Source organism: Typopeltis vanoorti, chromosome 4, assembly GCF_054136105.1.
Source record: "Typopeltis vanoorti isolate ZY-2024b chromosome 4, IOZ_Tvanoo_1.0, whole genome shotgun sequence".
Taxonomy (NCBI): Eukaryota; Metazoa; Arthropoda; class Arachnida; order Uropygi; family Thelyphonidae; genus Typopeltis; species Typopeltis vanoorti.
Genome location: NC_143552.1, coordinates 62163865 through 62187263, shown reverse-complemented (window position 1 = coordinate 62187263; position 23399 = coordinate 62163865). Strand labels below are relative to the sequence as shown.

The 23399-nt window shown below is 35.6% G+C and overlaps 1 protein-coding gene across 1 annotated transcript in view; it reads left to right on the top strand.

Annotated features, from left to right (window-relative positions):
- The window catches only part of Mtpalpha (monolysocardiolipin acyltransferase Mtpalpha), a 255626-nt gene that overhangs the window by 153839 nt on the left and 78388 nt on the right, over window positions 1-23399 (top strand). The window contains exon 11 of the mRNA XM_090391226.1: window positions 7437-7607. Coding sequence (XP_090247352.1) covers window positions 7437-7607 — 171 coding nt within the window. The remainder of the gene's footprint in view (window positions 1-7436; window positions 7608-23399) is intronic.

The window sequence follows — 23399 nt, the reverse complement described above, 5'->3', positions numbered from 1 at the left end:
TCCCAGAGGTGTGGCAAGGGGCCGAATCCTGCTGCCATACATACGGCCTACCATTGGCTACCCTTGTTATCCAGGGCTTGACTACAGTTAGCAACTCCACGAACAAAGCCCGAATTCCAATGCCAGGGTTCTTCAACACCTGTTCCTGCAGATTTGCGAGGAATTCTGCTGTACGAACGCAATCAGATCGTCTGCTAGGGATCTTTCTTCTTGCTACATCCTCGTAGTCACCATTGCAAGTCTCTAGTTCATGCCTGATTGTTTTTACTGTATTCAGGGAGCATTGGGCAGCAGTCGTAATATCCTTATTTTGATGGCGGGCACGAATCATCATGATACAAGTTATTCTCTTCCATGATTCAGGTGGGTTCCAGCTATCCATCCTTTCTGACATCTTGTATATGAATGAAGAAGGGTCCAAACTTTTAAATGAAGAGAAGTGTGTGTTAATACATGTAACTTACGGAAAAATATAATTAATTATAAATATGTCAAATTTATCCCGAACACCCTGTATCTAATCCCTCACCTACTCTTAGTACTGATGCTTATGTACTGTTAGTTTACAAAGTTTTGTGCTGACATTACAAAATAAATTTTAAAAAAATGAATGGATTTGATTTGCATAATATCTGCTTATAGTAGAGAATAGGACTATTCTTTGAACCATACTATTTGATTTTTAAGACCATGGATTTAATAAACATTTATACAAATCGTCTACTAGTTTCACTAGCTGTAACTGTCTAGCTTTGTCAAGACAAGAAAGGTTATGCTAGTATTAAATGCAAACAACAAAAGAATGAAGTAACGGTTTAAAAACAGACAAATTGGAGATAATGCGTGACATCACACGCATAAGGCTTGAAGACTTAGTTATTGTTATTGAGTCCCCTTTTCTAAAATTTTTCGCGTAATTTAGTTCTGTTAAACTTAATGAATTTAACAGATTTTTTCACGTCTTTTAATATTATTCCCTGGTTCTTGTTGAGATTATTTGCTGTTCTTAGGACTACTGCTGCTTCTTTAAAGTTTCTACATCTCAAATCCTCTTCGATATATGGTAATCCAATCTATGAATGATTAGAAGTTGAGAAATGATGTGCTAACCCTGAGGTGTCTGTTCTATTATGATTGACATCTCCAACATGTTCCTTCTTTTGAATTTCTAGGCTTCTTGAAGTTTGGCCTATGTAGGTAAGTCTACATGTACGTGGTATGCTATAAACACCTGCATATTTGTAGAAAGTGATGCTATTCTTAGTGGATCTTAATAACTGTTCTTGTAGTTGTGGTAGGTTTAAAAACAACTCAGATGTTAAAAGCATAGGGTATGACGATGGATGATACGTACTGGGTTGTTGCTGGAGGTTGTTTCTGTAGAGAATTTTGTTGATTATATTTTGAGGATAACCATTTTGTGATAGAGTTTTTGATATATAATAGATGTCAACAGTATTCTATCATCCCCAAGTTCCTAATTGTAAAAGAACATATAAAATCAAAAAAAGCTAAATACATTTATTATAAAACTTCTTTAGAATTACTTGGAGAGAGAGGGGATCCAATATGTCAGAAATGCATTAAACAGAATTGACCTTGAATGCCGGAACATGTTTGATGATATTTCTAATAGCATAGACAACTCAACTTGGAATATTATTGACTGCATGATACACAACAGCTACAACAAAGCCTTTCAGTCTAGCAAGGTATCTCAAATCAAAAAATTAGATTTCAAAAAATTCAAAAAAATCTATAGAAAAAAATACAACTCTAGACCAAGTCTCCCAGATGATAAAGTTATTTTTAACCTTTCGGACTACAACCTTTCAAAACAAGAAACAGAAATTTTAAAAAAAAGGTTTTAACTTTTCTATTGCTTCTAACCATATTCCAAAAACAAACTTCATATGTAACATTGAGAAAGGTCTTTCTCTATTCTCAGAGACAATAGCAAATGAAATAATATCCAAAAATACAATCATCCTCTCTACAGCAAAACTACCAAAACAGAATATTACCCCCTCAGAAAGGAAGGCAATTTTGAACTTAAAACGAAACAAAGACATTATAGTAACTAAGGCAGACAAAAGTAACTCCACAATCATTTTGAATACCAAAGATTATATTACAAAGATCAACACTTTACTAGCTGACCAGTCTACATATCAAATATTAGAGAAAGATCTAACCATGAAAAACTACAATGAGACCAATCTTTTGATTGGTCTCGTTGTGATTTTACAAACCTCGGGGCTTACAAAGAAAACTAAAATCTTTACATCCAATAACTCCATGCCTTTATGGTGTTCCTAAAGTACATAACGATGAGGTTCCACTCTGCCTGATCATAGATGGCAGATACTCTCCCACATACCTACTAGCCAAACACCTCGTTAACCTATTAAAAGAGAAGATAAGAAATCAGCTTCATGTATAAAGAATTCTCAACACTTTGTTGAAAAACTTAAAAACATTAATATATCCAACACAGACTTATTGGCAAGTCTAGATGTGGTCTGTTTGTTCACAAATACCAATTGAAGAAGTCATTAAGATTATAAAAGATCTCTTTCCAAATGATATTGCATAACTATTCTGCTGTCTCAAGTCCAACTACTTTAAAGTTAACAACTTAGTATACCAACAACTAGAAGGTTTAGCCATGGGCAGTCCCCTGTCACCACCGTGGGCGGACCTGTTCATGAAAAAAATTAGAAAATGATATCCTAGCAAAAATAAATCCAAAACCATCAGTCTGGTGGAGATATGTTGATGTGTTCATTATCTGGAAAGATAAGGAAGATACCTTACATGAGTTCCTCCAAAACATTAACTCCTTCCATCATAAAATTAAATTCACATTGGAACTGGAAAACAATCATCAATTATCCTTTTTAGATGTACTAGTTAACACGTTCGCTGCCAACTACGAGTATACTCGTAGTTGGATAACCAGCTACGAGTAAACTCGTATGACGCTTACTGCCAGCATCGAGATTACTGTACTGACTTTGAATAAGTGAAAATGCTTGGCTTGTGGAGCAAGCATCAAAACTGTGTATTCTCATAGATGGTATATGCTCTGCACAAACCAACTACGAGTATACTCGTATGACGCTGACCGCCAGCAACGAGATTACCGTACTGACCTTGAAGAAGTGAAATTGCTCGGCGTATGGGAACAGACTATGCCAAAGTAGCATGGCAGCGAACGTGTTAAAAAACAAGATAATGGAAATATCAAACTTACAATATATCGTAAACCTACAGATACAGGACGTTATCTCCATTATACATCCAATCATCACTATGCACAGAAACTGAGCATTATACATATGCTAAAAAACAGAACCAAAAATGTCATCACAGAGGAAGAAGACGTACTTGCTGAGCTTTCCCTTATATCAAAAACTCTATCACAAAATGGTTATCCTCAAAATATAATCAACAAAATTCTCTATAGAAATAACCTTGGACGACCAGTACGTATCATCCATCGTCATACCCTACGCTGGATCAATCTTCACCAAAATAGCAAGAATCATGAGACCTTTTAATATCAGAGTTGTTTTTAAACCTACCACAACTACAAGACTGTTATTAAGATCCACTAAGGATAGCGTTGCTTTCTACAAATACACAAGTGTTTATAGCATACCATGTACGTGTGGACTTGCCTACATAGGCCAGACTTCAAGAAGCCTAGAAATTCGAAAGAAGGAACATGTTGGAGACGTCAATCATAATAGAACAGACACCTCAGGGTTAGCACATCATTTCTCAACTTCTAACCATTCAATAGATTGGGACAACAGTTCCATGCCATATATCGAAGAGGATTTGAGATGTAGAACCTTTAAAGAAGCTGCAGTAGTCCTAAGAACAGGAAATAATCTCAATAGAAACCAGGGAATAATATTAAAAGACGTGAAAAAGTCTGTTAAATTCATTGAGTTTAATGGAACTAAATTACGCGAAAAATTATAAAACGCGACTCAATAACAATAATTAAGTCTTCACGCCTTATGCATGTGATGTCTCACATGCTCTCCAATTTGTCTAACTGTTTTTAAACCGTTACTTCATTCTTTTGTTGTTTGCATTTAATACTAGCATAACCTTTCTCATCTTGACAAAGCTAGACAGTTATAGCCAGTGAAACTAGTAGACGATTTGTATAAATGTTTATTAAATCCATGGTCTTAAAAATCAAATAGTATGTTTCAATTTTTAATGAAAAGGATCAGATAATAACTTTCAGGACTATTCCTTATAAAACAAGAATTAGAAGTAAATAATAAGACAATAAGAGACTACTAAACATCTTCAGTATAATCTCAGTAATAATAATTAATAATTATCATTATATTTTTAAATGTCTCAAAATAATTGTAAACATATATCTTAGTAAGTACTTATTGTCAAATATCTAGTATTTATGGACTGTGTGTGTGTGCATGTCAGTCAGTCTTAATAATTATGTGCAGACTTGTACATGATTTTGACAGATGATGAATTCTTGAAAAGTGATTCACGTACTGGGATTAAAACTTATAGTATACAGGTTTAATGAGTGCTATGAGAGTTCCTTAAATCATCTGTAATTTGATCTTCTGACAAGGTCTTTCGAATTATTCATTGCAGCCACTTGCAACTTTATTCCTCGATATTTGAGTATTTCTGGTCAAATATTAATCTCCTCAGGCTGACTTTCACATTTCAGTTTTTAATGGTCTACCTCAATCATTGATATGTACTCCTGATTATATAATTACTTCAAATTTGTAGAATATCTTTATCTCCAGGTTCATGTCAGCTTTATAATCTCAGTCTTTTACTGTGCTCTTTCCTCCATTTCTAAGCTTTTTTTCAACAGTCTCCAAAACATTTTGCACTTCTTGCACCATCTTTTTCTTCTATATTCTTACCGAGTCTTCCCATGACATTTGTTTAGCTACTTTTATATTGATGTCTTTTTTTTTTTTCTGTGTATTCTTTCAGAGCACACATGGAATTACTTGCTAGAAACTTTTGATATGCTTTTGTTTTTTTTTCTGTTGCTGCCTCTGTAACTTCCTGAGTCTAACATGAAGTTCAGATCTTTCTCTCTTTACAAATAACCACCCCATGCCTCTTTGGCAGAATTGCTCAATGTTTCCTTCAAATTTTTCCACTATCTCTTGGGTTTGCTTCTTGTTTTCAAATGCTTTCGTTTCTTCTTGAATAATATTTATATATTTGAGTTTTTAGCTGACATCTGAAAGCTGGTCAACTTTGATTCTTATTAAACTTTTCTTATGCACATTGCTTTACAATATGATATTCACTTTTATCCTGCTCAAATGGTGATCACTTCCTATTTCACTTCCCCTATACACTCTTTTGTACTAAACCAGCATGAAGGTATTGCCATCAACAATAACAGTCAGAGACTCTTTCCTTTCTTTTTTTTTTTTCTTTCATGTATCATCTTTCCATTTGCACATGTTTATGTTGGAACATGTAATTAGTAACTGATCCATGTCCTAAACAGAAATCCAGCAGGTACTTCCTGCTCTGCTTTTTAGATCTCTGCCAAAAGACCAATTTTTAATTTTTCTTTGTTGGCTGCCTTCTGTCACTTGAAAAATTCCCCATTTGATATTTGCCACCATCACACTACTTGATATTGCCTGTCATTTCACAAGATTATCCATGTGTTTAGTGTTGAATACTGTAGTTACTCTATCCTTTCCCATCATTACTGCCTGTATATAACATCTTGTATTTATTATTTAGAAGAATTTCACCTTATTTGTTTTGGTAACTGGTGTTACCAGAACAAATAAGACAAATGTCACCTGTAGTACTTCTCTAATCCTTCTGTGAATTTCATTATTTTCTATTGATATGTCTTACACTGATGTTGCCTATTTCGAATTTTGTAGCTGTTGAGTTGAATTTGTTCCAGTAGTTGATATTATTTCACTGTTCACCTTAGTTCCACAACTTAGTTACAGTCATTTTGTTTTGATTTATGCCAATAAGAATACAGTTTGGTCAGCTAAGAAGAAAATTGGAAATTAGTTCCAAAGCCTCATTCAGTTCTCCACATTCCTTGAATGGCTATGTGCAGGTTTCCTCCCAGTTATCCAGCTTCTACTCTTAAGCAACTCCTTTAATCTGAGATGAAAGCTGAGGAACTTGTTTTTTCTCTGACAAAAAAAAAAATAATAATAATAATAATAATGAAATAAAATTAAATAAGCAGATTAGAGGTACAGAAGGTATGCATACTATTCCTACTATTTGCGTGCAATTTTGTGTGTACACATACATACAGGCAGTCCCCCAGTTATCCAGCTTCTACTCTTAAGCAACTCCTTTAATCTGACATGAAAGCTGAGGAACTTGTTTTTTCTCTGACAAAAAAAAAAAAAAAAATAATAATAATGAAATAAAATTAAATAAGCAGATTAGAGGTACAGAAGGTATGCATACTATTTCTACTATTTGCGTGCAATTGTGTGTGTACACACATACATACATACAGGCAGTCTCCCGGTTAAGGACGACCTGACTTATGGCATTCCATACTTATGAACGGTCTCCCAAAGCTCCCCATAAGGATTATTAATTACATTAATAATTTTGGAACTAGTTTCTTCCGTGCATGTAAACAAACCCGCATGATGTAAGCTGTTTGTTGGTGCAGGATTTTTATGCTAGCTGCTAGTCTCATTAGTCTCAAGGTTGGTTTATTAATCATTTCAAAAATAGGGCAGATATGTATAATATTAAAGTGCATGGGGAGGCAGCCAGTGTCGATGTAGCTGCAGCAACTGAATTTCCTAAAATTTTGAAGAAAATTATTGAGGAAGGGAGTTATGTGTCAGAACAAATATTTAACTTAGATGAAAGTGGATTGTTCTGGAAAAAATGCCTGAAAGAACCTTTAATATTCTTTTTTGAAATTTCTCATATCTAAACTTTTTGTATGAGTTTGTTTTTATGTTCTGTTTGTTTGAATTTAAAGAAAGAGCACAATAGTTTCTGTAAATTATTATTACAATACAGGGGTATTATTATTATTACAGTATTACACTGCATTACTATTACTACATATGAGCCATTATACAATAGTATTGTTATTATTATTAGTAGTAGTAGTAGTATTACTGTATATGCACTGTTCATCAGGGTTCCGAGTTACATACAAATCCGACCTAAAGACATTCTCAGGAACGTATCTCATCTGTAACCCAGGGACTGCCTGTATATTGTTTGCTTATAAATAAATATAAATTACAGAATATTAATGCCAGTAAAGATGAGGAGCAGCCATAGCACCACTGTAAGTTATAGATAGCATAATTTAATGGTACATGCAGTTTTTAGGAATTTTATGATTAATTAATAACAATACTAAAATTGTTTGTTTTTTTCTCTAGGAAATTAGCAGTATTAGGTGCTGGACTAATGGGTGCTGGAATTGCTCAAGTGAGTATTGACAAAGGATGTGAGGTAATACTAAAGGATATGAGTCAGGAAGGTCTAGGAAGAGGAAGAAATCAAATTGAAAAAGGACTGAGTCAATCTGTAAAAAAGAAACGAATTTCAAGGTATTTAAATTCTTTCTCGTTTTGTGTATTAGCATTTTAGGTAAAATATTTTTTTAAAAATTATGCAAGGCAGTGTTAAGTTTGAAATTATGAAAAATAAAAAAAAATCATAATTTTAATAGATGTTTGTGCCAGAAGTTGCTTGTAGATAGTACTTGCAACACCAAACTACTGAATAGCATTTTGAATGCGTGGTTATGATGACAGAATATTAAACAAACAAAAATAAAAATCATAATTTTAATAGATGTTTGTGCCAGAAGTTGCTTGTAGATAGTACTTGCAACACCCAACTACTGAATAGCATTTTGAATGCGTGATTATGATGACAGAATATTAAACAACTAAAAATAATAATAATAAAAAAATGGTGCTGATAATTTCACGATATCCACATTTTTGGACCCAATTTAAGATGGGAAAAGTTTCCAAAATCAGGTAGAGAGCTTATTCTTGTGAATTTAGTTTTTTGTATTCAGGTATTACATATCTGAATACAAAATAGCAATAAATAAAGTTTTTACAATCCGTAAAGCTGTAATTCCATAATATCCTTATGTCAAGTCTCACCCGTCAAACTAGTAGAGTGTACAGGAATTGTATGTTTGTTTGTGTAGGTGGCTTAATGATAAAATAGCATTGTGACTCAGTACTTCAAGCAGACTTTTTTTTTTTTTTTTTGGTAGTAACACTTCCACCCAAATTCCACATTCCCTGCCTTTCAGAATTCCATATTTTTCAAACTTTGTGCATTTATTCCAATATCAATTACACAAAATATTCTTAATTTATTAATGTATTATATTTAAAAACTTCATATTTCACTAATTACTACTTTGATGCTCTAATTTAATGTTCTTTTGCATTCTTGAGCAAGATGAGGTTTCAGTTTGTTCATCAGTTTCCATCCATCCCATTTGTCATTAGACTGAACGGTTGGTCCCAGCCAAGTAACTTGTCTTCTTTGAAACCTAATTAATACTCTGACAGGGCAGTTAATCCTATCTGCATAGTGTATTATGGCTGATGATAGTGTGTGCATTCTACTGATCAGTTTGCCTGTTTTGTGGGATGAAAAACCCAAGTTTCTGAGTAGAAAAAACCCTGACACTTCCTTATAAGACTGGCCTAGTCGCCCTCACTTGAAAAGCCCTGATAAAGTTTCTTCATATTCTAATTGGGATTTAAATTCAGGTCTTTCCAACCAAAGGGCATCATCAAAACCAGCTGAGCTATGGAGGTTCTCATCTGTTTCATATTCTCAAAAAGTTTCACTTTCTATAAGGACCACATAAATAGTCTATTATAGCATTTAGTTTGCTATAGTGAATTTTTTTAATATAATATGATACCTCTGGAGCTGAGATATCACTTTGGTCATGACTATTTGTTTGTTCATAGCAGTGTTTGCTATTTGTGAGCACTGTATGTTGTGTTATGTTTGTGGTGGAAATTCATGTCCACGTGAAGCTCTGCAATTAGAAAAAGATTTTTCACATCGGCATACCACAAAGTAATTACCTTTTCACACATTGATTTCAAGGAAATTTGGTGTAAAGAAAGGTCTGTCAAATTTATAAACCAAGTATTATACAGTCAAATCTCACTCTAGCAAATACCATTATAACACACTTACTAACCATAATAACTAACTGAAAATTCCAGACAGAATTTTAAAGGAAATTCACTGTAATAAATTATCCACTGTGGTCCCGACATGAATTTGCTATAATGAGTATCAGCCATACATTCATTCATTACTTATTTTTTAACGATATTAACAACACCAAACAATTTTATCAAAGAGATGTTTTGTTAACTGCTTATATTTCGCTGAATTTCAACTCAGCATCGTCAGAGCACAACACACTTGTACACGTGATAGTGAGTGAGTGAAACAATACAGTTGCAATGGACAAAAGATCTAAAGTCCTTTTTTTTTTTCGCCCTCTAACGAAAAAAAAAGAACAGCTATGCAGGGAGTTTCTCTTAGGATAACAGTCTCCCAAATTTTTGGCAGATTAATGCAACCATATTTGTTAAGGTTGGGAGAATTCTTCAAAGCCATTGCTGACTCAAAAAATAATCTTTCAGATTCGTAATGACTCCTAAACAGCACATTTGTTTCTTCCATCTGTGTGAAGGAGTGTCCAAATCATGGTCTGCTAGTCCTGACTTGCCATAGTAATAGTAACGAATGTATTTTTCATGTTCTTCCAGGCGGATGTTAACTGATCTTCCTGTTTGCCCATAATAGGCCAAGTCACAGTCAGTCACAGGGAACTTCATACACTCCTGGGTGTGTGCTATAGGGTAAAGTTTATCCTTAGTCAAGCGGATCAGAGTTGCTAGTTTGACATGAAGTTTGAAAGTTGTGCGAAGGCCATGTTTCATCAATACTTTGGCTATCTTTTCTGATGTACCTCTGACGTAGGGAATGGAAATGGTCATGTTGTGTTCTTGTGTATTAGAGGAGGGCAGAGTGATGGGACTATGTAGTATTTTATCTATTTTGTAGGGATTATAGCCATTGGCCAAGAACATATGGTGCAGATATTTGAGTTCTGTGTGTCAGAGCTGTATCGTTAGAACAAATGGCTCTGATTCTGTCTGTCTGTCTGTCTTGTCTTGTCTTTGTGTGTGTTTAAAATGCCATATTGTTGGAATGGATGATGATATGATTGTTTATGTAGGTATCTTTCTGTGTGTGTGTGTGTGTGTGTAGGCATTTCTGTAAATGGAAAAATATAGTGATCCATCTGAAAGGCGGGTGACTAATGTATCAAGAAATGGTAAAAAGTTATTCGATTCGTTTTCTACTGTGAAATGGATTTTCGGGTGTTGGCTGTTTAGGTAGGTGATAAATGCATCCAAAGTGTCTTGTCCATTGGGCCAGATGGCAAACACATCATCTGCATAGCATAACCACACTTGTGGCTTGTAAGTAACTATGGTAAGTGCTTTGTTTTCAAAGTGTTCCATGTAAAAATTTGCTAATGGGGGGAGGGGGGGAACCCATAGCAGTACCATTAATCTGTTTGCAGAATTTTCCTCCCCATGTAAAGTAATCTGAATTCATAGTAAATTTAAATAATTCAAAAATATCAGGGGAAATTTAGACTTGATTAAATTAAACATGTCTATAAGTAGTACATTGGGAAATAAAGAAGTGAGCAACTACGACACCAACACATATGATGTTTATTTACCAACATTGGTAAATAAACATCATCCAGTCCAATAGTTATGGCATTTTAAAAACACTTACACACACACACACACACACACACACACACACACACACACACACACAGAGTCAGAGCCATTTGTTCTAACGATACAGCTCTGACCACAGAACTCAAATATCTGCACCATATGTTCTTGGCCAACGGCTATAATCCCTACAAAATAGATAAAATACTACATAGTCCCACCACTCTGCCCTCCCCTAATACACAAGAACACAACATGACCATTTCCATTCCCTATGTCAGAGGTACATCAGAAAAGATAGCCAAAGTATTGATGAAACATGGCCTTCGCACGACTTTCAAACCTCATGTCAAACTAGCAACTCTGATCCGCTTGCCTAAGGATAAACTTCACCCTATAGCACACCCAGGAGTGTATGAAGTTCCCTATGACTGTGACTTGGCCTATTATGGGCAAACAGGAAGATCAGTTAACATCCGCCTGGAAGAACATGAAAAATACATTCGTTACTATTACTATGGCAAGTCAGGACTGGCAGACCATGATTTGGACACTCCTTCACACAGGATTAGATGGAAGAAAGCAAATGTGCTATTTAGGAGTCATTACAAGTCTGAAAGATTATTTTTTGAGTCAGCAATGGCTTTGAAGAATTCTCCCAACCTTAACAAATATGGTTGCATTAATTTGCCAAAAATTTGGGAGACTGTTATCCTAAGAGAAACTCCCAAAGCTGTTTTTTGTTTTGTTTTTTCGTTAGAGGGTGCCAAAAAATAGGACTGTCACTCACTGTCATGTGTACAAGTGTGTTGTGCTCTGATGATGCCTAGTTGAAATTCAGCAAAATATAAGCAGTTAATAAAACATCTCTTTGATAAATTGTTCATCATTATCATCATCATCAAATTCCTGCCATGTACCCACAAGGAGTGTACAGGATATGATAGTACTACATGAAAAAATTATATCATTACTAACTTCTTATCTACAATTTTCCTCCAAATCAGTCTGTTACTTGTCCAGACTCCAACATTATCAGATCTTATATTTCTATCATCTAAGGCACTTTGTACCGTATCAATCCACCTATATCTTGGTCTTCCTCTGGGTCGTTTTGCTGCCAACCTGGCAGAGAACACTTGTTTTGCTAATCTTTCCTCGCCCATTCTGTTTAAGTGACCATACCACCTGAGATTAGCTCTGCTAATGCATTCCTGGATACTGACAATGTCAAGTTCTTTCCTAATATCCTCGTTTTTAATATGATATTGCCATTGATGCCATCTGTTCACGCCTATAATCTTTCTCAGGACTCTCATATCTGCGGTCTCTAGTCTTTGGTCAAGTGTTTTACTTCTGACCCAGCTCTCAGATCCATAAGTTAAAACTGGTTTGAACACTGTCTTGTATCAATTTGGGATTTAGCCGACCAAATTGTATTCTTATTGGTTACACCAAAAAATAAAAAAATAAAAAAAAAATGATAAAATTGTTTGGTGGTGTTAATACCATTAAAAAATAAGTCATGAATAACCATCAATACCAAAGCTTATCTGTTAGGCCATACATTCATGTTATGTTCCTTTATTTTAAAAGTCAAATACATGATGTTAACTTTGATCTAATTTTATCATTAATCATCATCACTGGAGACCTCCAGGAGTCAACAACTCAAGGAAGGCCACACCTCTCATACTCTTTCTCATACTCTATTATTCTCCCATAATCATTTTGAATTTTACTTGCAACATAATAAAAGAGAGCCCTTTGGGGTTGATTATCATCAAATTTCTGACAGCGTGGATATGAGGATTCAGCAGTGTGCAGAATATTATGATATTACTACATGAGAAAGTTGATTCTCGTAGACAAGCTTATACGTTGGTTATGCATTATTAAAACACTTAAGGAATTGAACAACGTAGTTAAGGATATAAATTAAATTAAACTTTAATAAATATTTTCCGATATTTCGGCAACGTCACATTGCCATCTTCTAAAGGAACTTACAAAAAAAGTTACGTGCACGTAGGCACTACAACACAGAAACTGGGAATGAAGACATGAAGCTATTGTTCTCCTAACAGTCCTGATGGTGCCCTCTAGCGGGCTAAGTAGGTGTTAGGTGTTAAGTGGTAGGTGTTCTTGGCCGTTGGGCTGAAGGTCTGCTGATGTAGGCCTTCCAAATTTGGGGCAGTCGCATACAACCAAATTTGTTGAGGTTTGGAGAATTTCTTAGGGCTGAGGCTGATTCCATAAAGAGTCTTTCAAATTTCTATTTGCTATGGTGTATCACTGTAGCTTTCTTCCACCGTATTCTGTGGCATGTATCCAGAGCATGGTCCGCAAGCCCAGAATGACTGTATTTGTGAAAACGGATGTAGTCCTTGTGTTCCGAAATTCTGATATTCGTTGTCCTGCCTGTTTGGCCAAAGTAAGACAGTTTACAACTGCAAGGGACCTGGTAAACACCAGGTAGGTCTAGGGGAAGTGGTTGGTCTTTAGTGGAGCGGATAAGGGATGCCAGTTTTCTGTAAGGTTTGTAACAGGAGGTCAGGTCATGTTTTTTTAAGATTTTGGTAATCTTTTCCGAGGTGCCTCGGATGTAGGGAATGGTGATGGATTTAGAGTAATCCTTGTTGTGGAGGGGGGAGGGGATCTGTGGTTTGTAGGTTCTAATATTTTTTGGATTTTTTTGGGGGGGGGGGGTAGCCATTGGCTGAGAAAGTGTTGAGGATGTGATTTAGTTCGGTGTTTAGGGCCAAGTTGTTTGAACAGATAAGTTTAGCCCTGTTGTATAGTGTTTTCACTACTCCATATTGTTGTGAAGAGGGGTGGTGGGATTGTTGGTGAATGTATCTGCCTGTATGGGTGGGTTTTCTGTAAACTGAGAAAACCAAGGTTCCATTAGGCTGGCGAGTGACTAGTGTGTCTAGGAAAGGGAGGCTGTTGTTTTCCTCTTTTTCTAGAGTGAAATTGATTCTGGAGTGTTGGTTGTTTAAGTGTGTTAAGGAGAGAACTGTTTCAGAGCCATGTGGCCAAATAGCGAACACATCATCAACGTAGCGAAGCCATATGGTTTGTTTTTGTGGGGCAGAGGCTAATGCTTTTTCTTCAAAGGTCTCCATAAAGAAATTGGCCAAGGGTGGGGAGAGTGGTGAACCCATGGCTGTCCCCTCTATTTGTTTGTAGAATTTTCCTTGCCAAACGAAATAGCCTGAGTTCATTGTGAACTGAAATAAGGCTGAGATATCGGGAGAAAATTTAGCTTGGATTAGCTCTAAAGTTTCCTTGAGTGGGACGTTTGTAAATAAAGAGGAGACATCAAAGCTGACCATTATGTCAGTATGTTGGAGTGTAAGGTTTTCTATGCTGGCTTTGAAATGGGCTGAGTTTTTTATGTGTGATGGTGTGTTGCCAGTATAGTGTGTGAGCTCTTTGGCCAAATGTTTAGCTAATTTGTATGTGGGGGATTATTAAAGTTTAATTTAATTTATATCCTTAACTACGTTGTTCAATTCCTTAAGTGTTTTAATAATACATGAGAAAGTTGCGTCATTAGTAACTTCCTATTGACAATTTTTTCCTCCAAATTAACCTGTTATCTGTTAGCATTCCAGTATTTCAAAATTTTAGAATCATCATCAAATTTCTGATATACCTTCAGGTGGATATAGGGTATTATGATAGTACATGAAATAAAAGTTACATCATTACCAACTTCCTAATGATAAAATTTCTTCTAAATTGATCTATAATCAGTCAAGACTCCAATATTATCAGATCTTATATTTCTATTGTCTAAGGCACATTGTACCGTATCAATCCACCTATATCTTGGTCTTCCTCTGGGTCGTTTTCCTGCCAACCTGGCAGAGAACACTCGTTTTGCTAACCTTTCCTCTCCCATTCTGTTTAAGTGGCCATACCAACTGAGATTAGCTCTGCTAACACATCCCTGAATTCTAACAATGTCAAATTCTTTCCTAATATCCTCATTTTTAATATGATACTGCCAATGATGCCATCTGTTCAGTCCTGTAATCTTTCTCAGCACTTTCATATTTGTGGCCTCCAGTCTTTAATCAAGAGTTTTATTTCTAACTCAACTCTCAGATTCATAAGTTAAAATTGGTTTGAACACTGTCTTGTATGCAACTGGTTTTGAATTTTGACTGATTCTCTCTTATTCCATATAAATTTATTCATTTGATTTTCTACCATACCAGCTTTGCTAATTCTGATGTCTATTTCCAAATTTAATTTGTCATCTTCACTAAAAATTGTTCCTAAAAAGCTGAAATATTTTACTTATTCTGTAAGTTATTCATTCAGGATGCAGTCAGTGTTTTCAAGATTTCTGCCTGTTTTCATTGTCTTCATCTTTTTGATGCCGATTTTCATACCAAATTTATGAACAGCAGTTGTTCAACTTAGTTAGGGAATCCTGCAGACTTGTGATTATCTTTTGACTAGCTGATTTCCTCTCATATTCTGATTTTGCTCTTCTTGCTATATTGGTATCATCCTTTTGGCCTATACTTTATATTGTTTGTGTGCCTGCTGGTCACCTTTCTCTTTGAATTCTGTAAACAAATGTTGCTTTTTTGTAGTTTCTGATTAATATTGCTGTTCATCCATTTAACTCCTAACTTGATTGATTTATCCTCCTGACTCTAGGTATGCAGTCTGCCATTATTTCCCTTAAACACTCCTTTACTACTTCCCATGCACTATCAACATCCAACCCTTGCAGTTTTTCATTACTCCAAGCAATCTCCTGACATATAGACTAATATACAGCAATATATGGTAAATGACATTGATCGAAGAACTCGCATCAGGAAAAACCACTGGTCTTCATAATCTGGCAGAGTCTTACCCCCCCCACACACCTCATATACTACACTCTGATACCTGTCCATTTGTCACACTTTTATCCAAGTTATTGAAAGTTTATTTTTCACTTGGTTAGAGTATAATAAAATTAGTTTAATCCTTTATCCAAGTGTGAGCAAACAAAGTTTGCGCCTGAAGTATCTTCAGGACTAGGGTAAGGTGATACAACACCAGGGCAACTCGTTGCAAAGGTGGAGAAAGCTACCAACACTCCTATCACAGTATCTCCTATAATGCAAAACACATCTCCATGCAGATATATCTAATGTTATGCATTAAGGGAAGGGCCACTACCCAGACTAGTTTCGACCTTTATTGAGGTCTCTTCAGTGGGAGCCAGGCCCTAGTGGAGATACCAGGCAGAAGCATTAGCAGATCATCTCTACCCATAGGAGTTGCCAAATGGTGTGCCACCCTTTTTTAATAAATTACTCTGGATTTAGAGAAAGATGTTGAAAGTTTATTTTTCACTTGGTTAGAATATAATAAAATTAGTTTAATCCTTTCAACAACAAACAACAATAAACTTTCAACATCTTTCTCTAAATCCAGAGTAATTTATTAAAAAAGGGTGGCACACCATTTGGCAACTCCTATGGGTAGAGATGATCGGCTAATGCTTCTGCCTGGTATCTCCACTAGGGCCTGGCTCCCACTGAAGAGACCTCAATAAAGGTCGAAACTAGTCTGGGTAGTGGCCCTTCCCTTAATGCATAACATTAGACATATCCGCATGGAGATGTGTTTTGCATTATAGGAGATACTGAGATAGGAGTGTTGGTAGCTTTCTCCACCTTTGCAACGAGTTGCCCTGGTGTTGTATCACCTTACCCTAGTCCTGAAGATACTTCAGGCGCAAACTTTGTTTGCTCACACTTGGATAAAGGATTAAACTAATTTTATTATTTATCCAAGTTAGTAAGTAGTTCATGTTGTATCCTGTCAAATTCCTTAGCAAAGTCTGATATCATCATAGTGTATCAAATCCCTTTATCCACTCACACCAAGAAAAAAAAAATAATAATAAAATATGTATATATATAATTCTCGTATTTTTCTGGTTTTTACCTATCATCTTCGAAGCACAAATTATAATAATGACAAACAAACAACTAGATAGTTATGGAAAACAATTCAAATTGTAACTAAAAAAAGTAATGTACTAAAAAAACATGCCCTCTACATGCTGAGTAACCATAAAGTTATTCAGCAGTCCATTTTTGTAGTGTATCCAATCCTTTTAAGAAAGTCTCTAAGATCTTCATTTGAGAGCTTCTTCTACAGTTTCCACTAACACTCTTTGAAGAAATCAAACTGTATTTGGTCTCAGAATGACTGTCTCCACCAGATCTTTTCTTGAATTAATGTGGTCATGCTTCTTGAGGTTGTTCTCTCAGACCTATAGTTCTGAGAGACTATTTTACAAGATATCAGACCTATATAGCAAAGATGTCCTCTCTCATTTAAGTCTGTGTGATGGAATATCCAGAGCATAGTCTGCCAGTTCCAGCTTACCACATAGATCTTCGCAGATGGAATTTTTGGTGTTTCTTCAAGATATTGACGAATCTACTAGGATGTGCAAGAGGATGAAGTTGATCCCTAGGAAAATGGATAAAGGTGGCTAGTTAATAAGAAATATGAAAGTGGCATGGAGATCATATTTATAGAAAATTTGCAATAATTGCAACTTGCACCATTCTGACAATTTTGCTAAATCTCTCCATGTTAGTATCCACTTCCTCTGTCAACTGAATTACCTTATTAATAGAAGAATTCCTTTGCCACCTTTTTCACTGTAAACTCTGTATGGGAGCTCGACTTCTTGTTTTTTTTCTTTCTTCTTCTTCTTTTGCAGATTTCTGTACTTCTATCTCTATAAGATCTTCATTTGAGAGTTCTTCTTCCAGTTTCCACTAACTGTTGTATTTCATCTTCATCAAACTTCAATTCAAACTCTTTAATTAGTAGCACTATCTTGTTACCAGGCTCTTATAAGCTTTATTTTTATTGAATACTGTGAATACATGAACACGTATTTTCAGAAGCTCCTTTCCAACAGCATTCTTACACTCTGCTGTCATTTTACTGCACACTTTATCTAGATTCTTTGCACAATGCAAGATATCATATTCCTTCCAAACATCTCTGAGAGTTTTCTCATCCTCAGTAGCAGTAATAGCCTGAACAAAAGTATTTCATAAATAAATGCCTTGAAGCCTTCAGGTTGTTTTATCACAGTATACTTTCCAGTTTTGTCTTGTCATTGTTCACATCAGGATTGTCTGCTTTATTAGTGTTTATCAATTGATACATCTTTGCAAGTTGTTAAATACATTATTATACTTTTAAGATTCCAGACTAAGAGCAGCATACCAGTCTTAAATACATTAAAAGATTTTACAAGCACACACAACCACCATGCTGTACGAGCAAAGCATCTGCCTAATTTTCTGCATCAAGTGTTAAAAAAAATTAACTTTGACAATTTTGCTCTATAAAGATGTAAGATGTACTTGAAAGAGTATTAGTAAATGGAAAAAAGAAGAAACAGATTATATCATATGAAAATTTTTGCTAGTAACATTGTCATTTATTATTATTATTATTATTGTTCCGGGAAACTCCAAGGAGTCGACAGACTCATCGAGGGAGGCCCTAACATCATGTCAAGAACAACTATTCAACATTCACACAGTATCTATCATACCTTGCCTTGAACTCATTCACGGTCGTAGCACCCACAACAGACTCTGGAAGCTTATTCCACTCATTTACCACTCTCCAAGTAAAGAACCTAGCTCTAACACCCTTGTCAACCACGCTCTTGCCCAGCTTCCATGCATGGCTCCTAGTCCTCCCACCACCAGTCATATTTTCAAAAATATCTTCTGGATCAATCTTATAAAAACCCTTCAGTAATTTGAATGTCTCAATCATATCACCCCTCCTCTGCCTATCGTCCAATTTCTGCAACCCACAAATCTTCAACCTATTCTCATAAGGTTCATTCCACAGACCTGCTATCATCTTGGTCACTCGTCTCTGGACCCTCTCCACTTCCTCCCCATCACCAAGAAACCCTGGTGCCCATAGCTGGGCACAGAAGTCCAGATGGGGTCTTATCAAGGCTCGATACAGAGGAATAACAACTTGTTCGTCTCTGCATGTTAAAGTTATTTTCATAAGCCAAGTGATTTGGTGAGCTGTTTTAGTTACTTTTGCAATGTGCCCCCTAAACTTCAACTCCCTATCCACCAACACTCCCAAATCCCTGGCCTCATCAATCTCCTGGAGTATGGTTCCACCAATGCGATATACTGCTGCTATTCTTTTCACCCCAAAGTGCATAACCTTACACTTTGCCACATTAAATTGACATCCATTTTTCCTAGCCCAGTCCTCCAAACTATCCAAATCATCCTGTAAAATTTTGACATCCTGTGCACTCACAATTGCTCTACCCAACTTTGCATCATCAGCAAACAAGTGAACACTTCCTCTCAGATCCTTTTCAATATCATTGATGAACAAATTGAAAAGCAGTGGTCCAAGAACAGAGCCCTGTGGCACTCCACTAGTCACAAGACGTCTTTTAGACTCCACTCCTGAATAAACCACTCGTTGATATCTCTCCTTCAACCACTCTCTTATCCATATCACCAACCCTATATCTATACCCATTTGCTCCAGTTTACTGATTAGGGTTCCATGTGGTATCCTATCAAAGGCCTTGGCAAGGTCCAGTAGTATCACTGTAAACCCATTACCCCTATCCAGTTCAGCCGTCACTGTGTTATAAAACGTGAGCAAGTTACTGAGGCATGATCTGCCCTTCACAAAACCATGTTGTCCCCCATACAATATCCCATTTTCATCTATCCAATCCTGTATTCTTTTCTTGACTAATTTCTCTAAGACCTTGACAATGATTCCTGATATGCTAATCGGTCGGTAATTTACAACAGCAGTCTTGGAACCACCTTTATGCAGTGGAACTATTTTCCCCTCTTTCCACCCGCTTGGGACTAACCCAGACCCGAGACTCAAATTAAACAAAATGGTCAAGGGTACTGACAATACTTTAACTGCTTCTCGTACAACACGAGCTGGTATACCATCCAATCCCACAGATGTATTGACATTGAGGTTATGCAATAGACTACTCACCTCCACTTCATTAACCACAATTCCCGTATAATCTACTGGTACATTCGTTTCTGCAATGTCACCACCTGGATGATATACTTGTTTATGTTAATTTACCATTAACATAAACAACGCTTCTGATAAGCAACACATAAACAACAGTTCTGTCACTGGCACTACAGTACCAATGTAGTGCTAGTGACAGAAATGCAAAACATCAATAGTTTGATTTTTACTGAGACTGTCTGTGGAAATTTTCTTGTATATATGAGGTTTTTTTTTTTTTTTTTTGAGTAAGAATTAAGTAAACATACAGCTGACAGTAGTATAGCCTTGTTAACATTTCCACAGCTTCTTAGCCAAGTCATTAACAATACCACTCTCCAACCAACAGGCTGTGTGTTCGAATCCCACTGTGAGCATGGATGTTTATAATTGTCTTTAGGTGAAAAATGAATTTTGCCAGAAATTGAGATCACTGGTCTATTTCTTGGAGGCCTGAAGTGGTCTGAAAAATTTTTATTTTGTCTCAAGTGAAGTTTACAGACTATGTTAAAATTAATACAAATAAAAGGATAAAAAAAAGACTAAAAACAACAACTAATAACTGCATATCACTTGCCTTAGCCTGCCTTGGTATAGGTTTAACACCTTTTGTGTGCAAGAGACATGTAAAATATAAATAAATACAATTAAAAAAAAAAAACTAGATGAAGGTAGCTCCCCCCTCCCTTCCCCAAGTATTACATTTGGTCTGATGTACTAGCTAGCAGTTCATCAAAACATAACTATTTTACTGCCTTACCTAGAAAGGGAGGAAAAGCCTTGTCTCCACAGTTAGTTTGAATATATACCAAACAGATAAATTAAAAATGCTAAGAAATTATATTCTTGGTTTAATCCTTTATTCAAGTGCAAGCGAACAAAGTTTACCTGAAGTAATTTCAGGATTGGGCAACTCGTATATAGAAGCTAATAACTGCATATCACTTGCCTTAGTATCCCATAATGCATAGCATTATACATATCCATAAGGATGTGTGCTTTGCATTACGGAATACTAAGGCAAGCATGTGGCGTCATTAGCTTCTATATATGGGTTGCCCAATCCTGAAATTACTTCAGGTGCGAAGTTTGTTTGTTTGCTCACACTTCCATAAAGGATTACTCCCAACAGGCCATGACGTCTATGGACGTCCAGCTAAATCTGGATATGATTCCGTAACACCTAATGAATAACATGGATAAGAAGTGCAATTTGCTCTCACGGGAGGTTAAACCAAGAATATAATTTCTTCGCATCTTTAATTTATAGTATAACTAAGTGAAAAACTTCCAACATTCCCAGAGATATAAGTCATCTTCTTTTGTAAACTGAACAATTTTGATTAAGGTTCCAATAACCTTGTAAATTTTGGACATAATAAAAACTGATTCCTCTATTATGTTCTGGAGGTAGTTTTCGGTATTGAGATCACATGTTTATTAAACAATAAAAAATAAAAGAGTAAAAAACCCGACAAGTTTCGTTTGTCATAAGACTTACATCATCAGGGGTAATGGTGTATAAAAGTTGAACACAACAACCAAATTAAATAGTCATTTAGATGTCTTTTTTTAACTTCATAACTGTTCATTAATTGAGAACCCGAATACAAAATGATACGTTCGTTACTGTATGCTTGTTGGAAAAATGCTAGTTGTTATCACGTTCTGTGACTCACAGGTGTTATATCCGAGGTCCAAGGCAGTTAAATTTTTGATAAAGGCAGACCAGACTTGATGTAAAATCAAGCCTTGATTTTTATTGCATTATGTAGGGATTCTAAGCATTTTTGCAGCTTCTTTAAATTTTCTTGTGAAACAGTTCTTATCAACATTAGTATTCCACATAACTACTACTGACCATCAAGTACTCTGTTGCCAGAGTACTTGATGGTCAGTAGTAGTTGTGTGGAATGCTAAGCCTGATTTGTGTTCCCTTCTTTTTTTGGCGTCTTTTATATGTTCAGCCATGTGGATCTCCTGACCTTCCCTTCTGGCCCACATAACAGATGCCACAAGAACAGTGAATCTGATAAATGCCTGATTTTTTCATGGGATGATGCAGAGGTTTTGGTGAATGTAGGAATCTTGATCTTTTTTTTTTGTAAAGGAAGAAAAACCACTTTTATGTTGTACTTGCAGAGCAATGTAGCCAATTTGTCTGTGACATCCTTGATATACGCTATATGATTGCATTCTTGAAATCTTGTTTTGATAAGCGAGTTGTGGGAGCTGTATTAAGAATTTTTTTAATTGTCTTGGTTCAAAACCATTAAGTGTTAGTTTCTGTGTCAGCTAGTGTAATTCTTCATTTCACTTCATCTGTGTTCTAGATATGCCGCTCTGTCTCTCAAGGTTTTAATTATGCCTATTTTTTGCAATGGATGGTGGTGTGAGGCAGCATTAAGAAATCTTCCTGCTGTAGTTGGTTTTCTGTGTACGGAAAATGATAACCTATTTTCTTCTTTGTTTACTTCTATAAAGATATCAAGGAAAGTTAATTTTTAATGTTCTTCTAGTTCTATAGTGAATTTTATATTTGGATCCAAATTGTTTAGATACTCTTTAAAAGCAATCAGTTCAATTACCGTTCCCGGCCAAATGATGAAAATATCATCTACATAACATAATCAAACTGTTGGTCTTTTTGATAGTTTTTTAAAGCATTTGTTTCAAAATTTTCCATGAAAAGGTTGGCTAAAGCTGGAGAGAGAGAGAGAGTGGGGGAGCCCATGGCAAGTCTTTCTTTTTGTTCCCAATATTTGTCTTGATAAATGAAAAAATTGTTTTCCATGCCTACAATGTCCGGTGGGAAAGGATTTTCAAGAAGATCCACTGTGTTATTTCTAGGTACATTTGTGAAGATGCTGACTATATCCTCTATTATGTCTTAAAAGAAAAAAACATTGTTTTCTTTCATGCTTGCTTCTGACAATATTCATATCTATGGGCAATATGAGATTTCTGTTTTTTGGGATAGGGGAGAATAATTCTAATTACCTGTCTTTCTTAGCATAAACATCTTAAGTGTTTCCTCTTCAGATCCAAGAAATTAGTTTTTTTCTTTAAGCCATTACAACACTAATGCAATTGATATGAAGTCATCAGCCTCTATATACATTATGCCTAGTCCTGAAATTACTTCAGGGACAACGTTTATTTGCTTACACTTCAATAAAAGCTTAAACCAAGAATAAAATTTCTTGGTATCTTTAATTTGTAGTATAACCAAGTGAAAAAACTTTCAACATCCCAAACAGATATTTCTCATATTGCATATAAAAAAAAGGGTGGGGGAGGTGGGGGGTACAAAAAGAGGTTTAGCAATATAAAGAATGGCATTTCTATTAAATAATTTTTTGGACCTGAGAAGTCATCTTCTTTTATAAACTGAAAAATCTTGTCTAAACAATAAAACATCTTTTATTATCTAGGCATTATGATAATTTCATAAGAATGGCTTATGTACTCTTTTTTTCGATATAA